At 36.1% G+C, this 10,584-nt stretch overlaps 1 protein-coding gene and 1 long non-coding RNA gene across 2 annotated transcripts; both read right to left on the bottom strand.

Annotated features, from left to right (window-relative positions):
* Nucleotides 1-4,823: 4,823 nt before the first annotated feature.
* LOC122274981 lies at nt 4,824-5,421 on the bottom strand. Its single transcript, XR_006228471.1, has 3 exons — nt 5,310-5,421; nt 5,198-5,243; nt 4,824-4,940 (listed from the first exon to the last, which is right to left on the bottom strand). It is a non-coding gene; the product is annotated as an uncharacterized LOC122274981 (long non-coding RNA).
* A 2,982-nt stretch (nt 5,422-8,403) lies between these two features.
* Nucleotides 8,404-9,403, bottom strand: LOC122277575. The gene is made up of 2 exons (XM_043087607.1): nt 9,063-9,403; nt 8,404-8,981 (listed from the first exon to the last, which is right to left on the bottom strand). Exons 1-2 carry the CDS (start codon nt 9,350-9,352, stop codon nt 8,963-8,965), a joined length of 309 nt encoding a protein of 102 aa, XP_042943541.1. The 5' UTR covers nt 9,353-9,403; the 3' UTR covers nt 8,404-8,962.
* Nucleotides 9,404-10,584: the final 1,181 nt, after the last annotated feature.

The following is a 10,584-nucleotide window of genomic DNA, read 5'->3' as shown; positions in this document are numbered from 1 at the left end:
GTTAGCAAAAGGTTTGGCACTTTTATACCTTTCCATGGGAAGAGATTATATGAAATCAACACTACAAACCAGATGTTGTAACTTGTATTTATATTACCAAACCGATTAAATCCATCTGTTGCAAGGCCTAGACATACATTATGAGATTCACTTGCAAACAATCAATAGTTATTATCAAAGGTTTTCCATGCACTTGAATCAGCTGGATGCATCATATAGTTTTCATCCTTCAATAGAACATTGTGCTTAACCTTCCCCACCTAGACTCTCGACATACACGACAATGTTGTTTATCCCCATGCTCCTTCTAAGACAACACACAATCATTTTTACAAGAATGTGTCAACTTGTACTCAAATCTAGGTCCATTTATCAACTGTTTTGCTTCATAAACATTCTTGGGCAATGTCGAACCTTCCAAAAGCACCTCTTTAAATAAGTCCAATATCATGTTTATTGCTTTTGTTGACACCACACACAATGACTTAATGTGAAGTAGTTGCACAATAAACGATAGTTTGCTATGTTTTATACATCCAGAATGAAGCTAACGCTTAGCATCTTCCCACATTCTCAAAAAATTCTCGGATTCAATACCTCAAGAACTTGAGGCATCCTCAAGTATTTCATCCATACACATCCTAGCCCCAATGTCACCCAACATCTCTGTAATCTCATCTGTCCCACTATCGTAATCATGCTCCCTTATTTCAAAATTATCAACGAATTCAACACTCGATTATTGATATAACTCACTAGGCAATACCCATCAAATATATCCTTGACATTCACAATATATGACTTTCTACATCATCCAAAGGAAGAGTGCTAAGATTTTTGCCTCCTCAACATGTGCACTATATGTAACCTCAACTATTGGTAGAGGCTCGAGCAAAATCAACGAAGTTCTTAATGCCACATGCATGCAAAGCATAATCTTTTCCGAGTCTATCTGCAAAACACATCCAACTTCTGTCCATTTCTAAATTAACCTATAGATCAGTAAGGGCACATAGTATCACATGCATCATGATCCAACATCTAAATTTTCTTAACAAAAAATAGTTGGTCCTATCTCATCTAAGATTATATCATCTGTATTGCACAAACATTAACACTCTTGTAACTCTTCACGTCAGTAAAAACTTTGGCAGCACCTCCTTATAGTTCTCTAAGTATACATGATAGGAGAGTGATAGTATGATTGCTAACTATATACCCGAAGAACAAATGAGAAAGACATCGAAATTTCTATAATTGTACGTGGACAGCAAGAGTGGCACTAATGTGTAAATAATATAATCTCAAACTGTCAAGATTGGACAATTTAAGAATTAGTGGACACCTCATGTGTGGTGGCCTATTAAAATTTTTAAAATTGAGTTGTGAACTCTAAAACGTGATAGGTGTGGGGAATTTTAAACTGCACCTTCACAATTAAATCACTATACAAATTTTATGTGAATTTGATTGAGAAACATGTTTCTAACAAATCATCATCAGCACAATAAACAAAATATTTAGCTTAAATTGTACACTCACAATATAATTACTATACAAAGTTTATGTGAAACTTTTTTTCAACCCTAAACATGTTACTAACAAACCATCATCAACACAATAAATAATATATCTAGCTTAAATCGCACATTCACAATTTAATCACTATAAAACGTGTATTTGAATATTTGTTTAACCTTAAACGTGTTTCTAACAAACCATTATCAGCACAATAAACAACATATTTAGCTTAAATTGCATATTCAAACACATTCATCAACACAATTCACAGCACATTCATATTAAATTTCGCGTTCACAATTTAATCAACGGACAAAGTTTACACAAATATTCTTTTTAATCAAAAAAAAAAATTCTAACACACCATCATCAACGTAATAAACAACACTTTCACTTCCAAATTTCACATTCACAACATTCTCATCGTACATGTTAAACACAAATATATTTCAACTAACCTTATACATGTTTCTAACACACTTACAACACATTCATAATATAAAAACCATTTAAGCCTACAAAAGAAATATACAATAAACTCAAAACAAATTACAAATAAATGTAAAGAAATATACCTAACAAACGTTTCCTCTCTAGACCCCTCACTACAGGAAATTGCTCCATTTCCAGCGGGTCAGGTAGCCGGAAAAAATACATAATTTAGCCGCTATTAGTTATTACCCGCTATTTCTAGTCGCCACCAAATAGCCGCTATTACAGAGCCAAGTAAAAGTTTTTCCGGCTACTTTGAGAGTTGCCAGAAATACCAATTATTTCCGACAATAATAATAGCCGCAAATGAATAAAATTTTGTCGCAATAATTTTTGTCAATATCCATCATCCATTGCCAAAAATAATTTTTGGCTATATTTTCAAAGCCGAAAATAGGTACTGGCTAGTTGTAAGTCGCCAATTTGTTTTCCGGCTATATATTTTTAGCCGCAAATATGTATTTGCTGCTATGTTTGTAGCTGGAAATAGTGTTGGCTTGATTGGCTTTGCCAATTTTATTTTCGGGCTATATATTTGTCGCCAGAAATAAGTATTTGCATCTACTTTTTTAGCCAGAAATACTTGCAGGCATTGTTGGCTGCCAAATTTATTCCGGCGGAATATTGTTGCCGGAAATGTTTGAAACCTGACCCTGTTTTTTTTTATTCATACGTTGTTTTTCCCTGAAACTTAAAGGTACTTGCTTGTTAATAAACAAAGCAAGTTAATAAACCAAAAAATACTATATTTGGAGAAATTCAGTTTTGCTTGAAACATCATTCATATAATCTCAAAGTAGATATTTGAAGCTTAACCACTGCACTGCTATTGTTTTAAGTTTTACATAAAACCATCCAACATATCACAATGCAATATAAATTTACAAGTGAAAGTTTTTCTATATAGGTTTAGCTAGCTTTTCCATCAATCTTTGACAGCTTCTGAAATGTTTTTGCTCTATTTCTTGATATCTTGGTTTAATTCAGTGAGAAATAAGAACAAAAAATAGGTCATGAGGTTTTAGAGATGTCATCAAACACAAGCTAGCTCGCATGCACAACCAACCAGATAGAATGCAAAATGCAATAAATCTTGAGGCCAGATATCGTCAGTAAGAATTACATCATATGCAGTCCTGGAAAACAGAGAAAAATACAAAACTACTTGTAGCCGAAGAAGATCATATGAAGACAATAAGACAATTCAAGAGGTTCACAAAACAATTTCAATTTGATTCTACCAGTTAACATGAAACTAACAATAAACTACAATTCCATCCCTTGACAACCATTCTCAAACCAACCAATTAAGACGGGCTACAATACGATCATCAAACACTTACTTTAAAAGATTCTTAATTTTCGTTACTTTACTGCATCTCACTAAGATGTCAAGGTGGCAAAACTGGAAATTTGAACTAAAACAATTGTTGTAAAAAATGGAGTTGGGGGACAGAAGAGAGAACTACCAAGAGAAGAAAAGATGGATTGAAAATGAAAGATATTATTGCACTGTATATGATTCCTACACGAGAGAGATATTTATATACAACACTTGAGCTTAAATCCTTTGTTTACAAACTAACCACTTCTAACTAATTTGTAACTAATAGCTAACAGTAGTTACAATTCTAATACTCCCCCCTCAAGCTAGAACAGCTTGAAGTACACAAAACTATTGCAAACAAGAAACAAATCTATCACAAGTAGATAAAATGTACATGGCAAAATCTCTATACTCAAGCAAGTTCTATGCAAAAAAATCCACTTGGATTATGGCCGCCCTTGATTTCTTTTTGTGAACACCCCATCTGACAAAAGCTTCCATTGTTGTTTTTTTTTTTTTAACAATGTAGCAACAAATTTCTCACTACAGGAAATTCTCCATATAACACTAACGACTAGTAAAACATAATTGCACCCTGTATCATTTTGTTCCCATGGAGGTTGACATAGAACCAATCATAAAGCACAATACAGCTAACAGCTTTGAAGGAGTTTTACCTAAGGTGTGGTCAAACTAAAATCTAGTTATCAACAATGACAACCAAATTCAGGCGACAAAATGACATGAGCCATTGAGAAACTACAAAACAGGAGATACTTTTTTTTTTTTTTAATACAAAACAGGAGATACTTGAAGCAAATCTCCCTATATTCATGAAATTCATTTTGTTTTTGTGAAAGTGTCTTCCTTGACAACATTAGTGTGTTTTTAGTTCCAGTCAAAGGATGCACCTATGACCTAAGAACTCCAGAAAAAAATTTGCTACATAAATGGGAAATAGAGATGAACACATCATTTGTTTTTGGCATACACCAGTGCTTATACTGGTCCTGGTATTCCAAAAAACTGCATCTGATTTCTCAATTTTGATATAAGCAAAAAATTGACAAACTATCCAGGGAGCCAAGTACTCCTTTTGGGAAATGCCTATGGATAAGAGTCTCAATGATATTTAAGCCACCTGCAAACTGACTAAAGACAACAATACTCAAAGCAAAAAATTCAACATTGTGGAAACTAGTGATTATGACACATTTTGGTGTCTTATCTGACGTGATTTACAAAAGATCTGCTCATTATTGTGAGTTTTTTATGCTACCATACAATATTTAAATTTTTGAATCATGTTTAACATTAGACTAGTACTTCAACACATTAAACATCGCAGACATAACAATATATACTATAAGCACATCCAGGAGGATCTTTTTTCCTCGATAGGTAATCAAGAAGTTTTATTTATAAGAAGAGAAGACATAGCCCAAGTACATATCCAGGAGGAGTTTACCATCGACGAATGCGCTTGGAAACTTGAAACCACTGATGCATCCACCAGACCCTAGAAATAAATGAAACCATCCTCAGATCCACCAGTTATATGGGCATCAGTGTTGGTAAGGCAGCAATCCAGTTTGTAGGACTGATATGAGAATGAAAAATATAGACTTGCAAAGCTCGTTACAGATTTCAAACAAAGGTAGAAGATGCTTCAACATGTGTGAGATTTAAATAGACTGTCTCTTGTTGGTGCACATAAAAAGTAAGCAAATTATATATAACTTGTATGTAACCATCATTGATAAAAGTCATCTTATAAAGATGACCACATTTCTGAATTATATAATTTCAGAAAGACACTACGTAGAAGACATAAGAACAAAGAATCTACAGGCTAACCTTACAAGTATGGCCTTTGTATTCTTGCAAGAGTTCACCAGTAGATCTGCCATAAGAAAGCTAGTAAGAGCAGATAACTATAGTACATATCAATAAAAGTAGAAGAATTTACCTGTCCAGAAGACGTAAAGTAGAATCTAAGCAACTGGCTAATATGCAGTTACCATCATTTGACATTGCAATACAGTTGACTGGTTGACCTAAGTTGTCTGATAATTCTCTATATTATAAAGTTGAAAAAGAACATCATCATTAGAAGAAGTGGATGATCTAAAATAGGACACCTTCCAGCGAGTAATGCGTACCAACTTTAGGAAAGTTAGAGAAAAAAAGAGAGAATTCAATGTAGCACAAAATATAACACAATTTGTTCACAGAAAAAAGGTAAGAAATACAAACAATCTCTTGAATGTCTAAGATATTTCTATAACATCGACATGTGGATTTTACAAGCTTTCCACTAGAGTACTACATACCTACCAATGCACATGTCAAATGTTCGAACAGTCCCATCAACACTTCCTCCAATAATTTCAGTTTTTGTTACACAAACAGACATTACACTGTCTAAAAATGTGTGAATAATCTGCAAACAAAACAGCATTCTTCAAAAGATAAGCTATTATAAACTGATAAAAGGGTAACCGTAGAGATGTACTTGATTAACAAAAAATAGAGTAAACCTGAATTGGCTCGTTGCTGTGCGATCTACAGTCCCAAGCACGCAATGATCGATCATACCCTGCTGAGACTACGACAGAAGAATACTCATTGAACTTTACAGCATTGACCTACAAAAGAAAAAAAGAGTAGAAAGGACAGATAGTTAAATAAATTCCAAAAAATAATATGATTTGCAAGGACAACAAAAATAGGAAACAAATGAAGACATTTGAACAAAGAAAAAAACATCTTCTAGCGTCTTAACACGAGATATTGTTAATGTATATGTCAATGCCAGGTCTAGATAACAATGTTGGTTTGACAAGATCCATAACCTCACCTAAGAATTAAGAATTCAATTCATAAGCAGACAATGATAAGAAATGAAATTTCCATCTGTAAAGAAACCATACCTCTCCATCATGGCCACGAAATTTTCAAATTACTCGACCTGTTGATACATCCCAATAAAAAATTTGTCGGTCACCACCACAAGAACAAAGCTTTGAGTTGTCCCTAATATAATAACCCATTATTAGCCAAATGAGTGAAAGTTAGTCAAATATGTACATATATAGCCAAAATTAGTTTCAAACAAGGATGCATGCAGTACTACTTACATGTGTCATAATTAAACTAGCTATAGTTAGTTAGTTATATATAGATGTAATAGATTATAATAGAACTAATTATGAAGTTCATTGTGAAGAGGAACTAATTATGATAGAAGAAGCACCTCAAAAAGTGTGATTTTCCAGTATGGATGATGTTAGGATGTTCTCTAAATATGCCCCTCAAAAGTGTCTTATCTAGTGTATTTTCATAAGTTAATATAAAAAAATATGCACACAAATTCACTAGTAGTAACTTTTTCATACATTTAAAAAAAATAAAAATAAAATAAAATACACTAAGAACCTTATGATTAAAATTCTTCAAGGCCATCATCTGTTGAGTGGAAGAAAAGAAGATCCCTATTCAGGGATTCAGCAGAAAGTCCTTGCCCAATACTTTAAAAACTCCATAAAGATGTATGGAGATCTCTGGATATTCTAAAAACTAATACTTTTTTTTGTTTACCCCAAGCCCACAGATACTTCATTTGACTTGAATATTATTCAGCACTGGTTTCTTGAGTTTTGCTAATTTAACCTCGGTAGCTAGACCAGAATGCATGCCATATAAAACTCTTTGTCATATATATCCTACCAAAATAGTAATGTGGGATTTGTACCTAAATGCATATTTTTGGGTAATGCTCATCAGTTACATGGAGACTTGTGATTGATAGATATATGCCATTACCTAGTTCCTGTTGAAGCAAACAATCTGATTCTGTGAGATAGTAGAAACCATGTCGGTGGGCTATAACAATAGGCATCTTACGTCATTTCTGTTTAGAGTACACACGTTTTTATTGAAGCTCATATTATAGTTACTATGTCAATTAATGCGTTAGTTAATAACTAATTAACCATGAATATGGTTATTCTCAGGTCATTTGACGACTATGAGCGATGTATTTAGCTATGGAGTGGTTCTTTTAGAGCTACTAACAGGTAGACGATCCGTGGACAAGAATTGACCGAGTAGAGAGCAGAATTTGGCAGAATGGGCAAGGCCTCTTTTGAAGGACCCCCATAAACTAGATAGAATAATGGACCCCAGGCTTGAAGGGCAGTACCAAACAGAGAAGGGGCTAGGAAGTTTGCGTTATTGGCTTACCAATGCCTGAGCCTGCACCCCAAATCAAGACCCACAATGACCAATGTGGTCAAGACCTTAGAGCCTCTCTTGGACTTGAATGATGACACAATTGGACCATTTGTGTACATTGTACAAAGTGCAGGAGAAAACGAAAGTGGTGCACTGAAGAATGGACGAGAAGGTGAAACTGAATGTGAGATGACAAAAGATAAGCACTGTCAGAAGTGCCAAAAAGGTCATAGGCATAGACATTGGATCAGGTCATTGAGCTCTCGCGCTATCTATTCTGATACTACTTTGTATAAAACTCTTGGGACTAGTTTGTACTCTCCAAAACCAGACCAACTGGACGAACGGGCATAGTTTGCAACTTTGCACTGTTTGGGCAAGCATGTTGTACACTTTGAAAAACAAATATATATATATATATATATAGATTATAGAAGATGTTTTTATGGTATTGGTAGATTATTGTAGGTCTGTCCAGTTTGTAGTTTTTTTTTTGTTCACATCTTCCTTTGTACCTCAATAGAAAATAATAGTTTCTAGTCCTCGTGTTTGTTCCTCTATATTTGAAGTAGCATGCTTCCAATTTCTGAACTCTACAAGTTATATTATTAGTCTATAATCTGGACTATTCATGCTACTTGGATTTTAAGTTTTTATTATCATTAATTATATTAATTGATGTCACATATTTTAAATACAACCAGCATACACATGAGGATCCAAGGATTAGAGTATGTGCAGAAATTAAAAATATTTACTTATACTGTTGTTTCAGTCTTTGATTCTGTTGTTTCAATGGTTTTGAAAGTTTTACTTATACTATGATATGCATTCATGCTATCAACCTTTTGTGGCCAATGACAATTTTGTAGCGTTTAACAGTTTTAGTGAAATTACCTAAAAAAAAATAATTTTAGTGAAACAATCTATGATACATTCTTCTTAGAGCTTGGTTCAGTTGCTGGAAAAAAAGAAGATAAAAAAGATGAAATCCAAATTGCAGAACTAGCCTTTACTCGAACTAGTCTTGTGATTTCTGACATCCTCTGTTTTCTATTTCTACTAAAAATTAAAAGGATGGTCATTATTTTACTCATTTATTTAAATAAGGGAGATATAAGTAGAACACAGCAAGTAATAATTTTTATCCTTATCACTCAATTTCATGCTACCCTCTATTATAAATCTCCTAAACTGCCCATCCCTGTGAGAACCAAGCAAAGAGGACCAAATCTTTTTAAAATCAAAAAACAAGCAAACAAGTAGAGATAAAAGAGGATGAAATTGAGGTATCGAACCTTGGAAGACGCCATATTGGACAAAACACCACCTTCCCGCTGTTGTACCCAGTCTTGTGCAGGGTTCTCCAATGTGAAGTAAACGTCATCACCGCGCAATCTCAAATCTGCAACAACAACTTCAATTACAAACCACAACTCGAATCCACAGCCAAAAAAACATGCTGAGAATCTAATTGGAGACTCACAACTCGGATTGAGCTTTGAAACTGCAATAGAAGAAGACGCTAGAGACGAAGAAGACGAGAGAGATGCTGGCCTTGTCGAAGAGGAGTGCTCGAACCTGGAGTTGGAGATGGATATGAGCCCTAGAATTGGACTCGTCGGTCCGCATGAAGGCTTTCCATGAGGAAGGCGAGTTGAGGAAATCGGAGAAACCGACGTATTTGGAGTCGCCCAGCCACGAGCGCCACACCCCGCAGACCTCGAGCTTTCTGGCCAGTTCGTAGCCCCGACCCTCCTCCCCCATTAGAGACATTGTTCTGTATGCGGCAAAGAACGACGACGACGTGCTTCCTGCTTGATGATGCTTCGCATTTTTCCGTTTTCGATATTAAGGGGCAAGAATTCTCTACGGGAAGGTAAAACAAAGAGAGAGTGTGACGCCCCCAAATCCCCACGCACGGACACGGGAAAATCGAGACGTCTGGATGATGACATCACGGGTCACCACCCTAACGACGTGTGCCAAGTGTGTGTAAAGGCAACAAAGTGCACGAGAAAAATGCAGCGAAAAGCAAGTCAATAACTAAGTACCAGAATTGTTCTTGTTAAATACAAAGCTATTCCAAAACGTACATAAATAAAATATTACAAAACACGCATATAATAAAATATCAAATACAAAGCATAACTTCAGCAACCCGGCGGAGCCGCATCCTCGGGCTCAGCCTCCTCCTCCTCATCCTCGAACTCTGCACCAAAAGCTACGGAACCAAAAATGGTACCGCAGGTAAGTAAAACCCAAACACCACCAGATAAAAACACATAGAACTCAAACAACATGGATGCAAGAAAAGCCAATGCACATGCCCCGCAAAACCACATTTTTACCACGCACGCCAAAAAACCCATTTGGCCCAATAAAACATATCCTTAAAAACCACGCCTCGTCATTATCCCAGATAATGGCCCAAACCACCATTTTCCCAGAAAATGGATCAAAGCCTCGAAAAACCAACATCGCCATTTTCCCAGAAAATGGCCCATATCCGAAAACCATAAAAACAAACCGGTTATGTATGCACCATGACCTCCCCTAAGGATCATCCGCACACCCTGGCTCTGTGCCACACCGCAGGTAACGACTACGCATGTGACACATAAACGAGCGATGCCCAGACTCGCGCCCAGCGCGTACCTGGCCAGGCCATCCTCTAGCCCTCGCCAGCGAAGGGCCACGGAGTCGGTGAGTAGAGCGATGCCCAGACTCGCGCCCTGCACGTACCTAGCCGGGCCATCCTCTAGCCCCACTCCCGTCGACGCCCAGCGACAACTCAGGGGACGTCATTCAGTATTATCCACTCCCGAGTGACCAGAGGAGCTCCACCGAGATAATAACCCATCCCGGCTTGGGCTCGTGAGACACACGCACCCGAAAATCCATTCACGCCAGCAAAACAGGGTTTCTCAAATAAAATAAATACACGTGCATGCACCATGCAAATGCAATTACCAAAGCACAAAACATACAACCAACCATAAAACAAT

Source organism: Carya illinoinensis, chromosome 9 (assembly GCF_018687715.1).
Source record: "Carya illinoinensis cultivar Pawnee chromosome 9, C.illinoinensisPawnee_v1, whole genome shotgun sequence".
Classification (NCBI taxonomy): Eukaryota; Viridiplantae; Streptophyta; class Magnoliopsida; order Fagales; family Juglandaceae; genus Carya; species Carya illinoinensis.
Note: the sequence above shows the minus strand (reverse complement) of the source record. Positions and strands in the feature narration are given on the sequence as shown.

Bases quoted from the DNA above. Each gene is read 5' to 3' on its own strand.
- LOC122277575 (XM_043087607.1), bottom strand. From the start codon at position 9,352: ATGTCTCTAATGGGGGAGGAGGGTCGGGGCTACGAACTGGCCAGAAAG.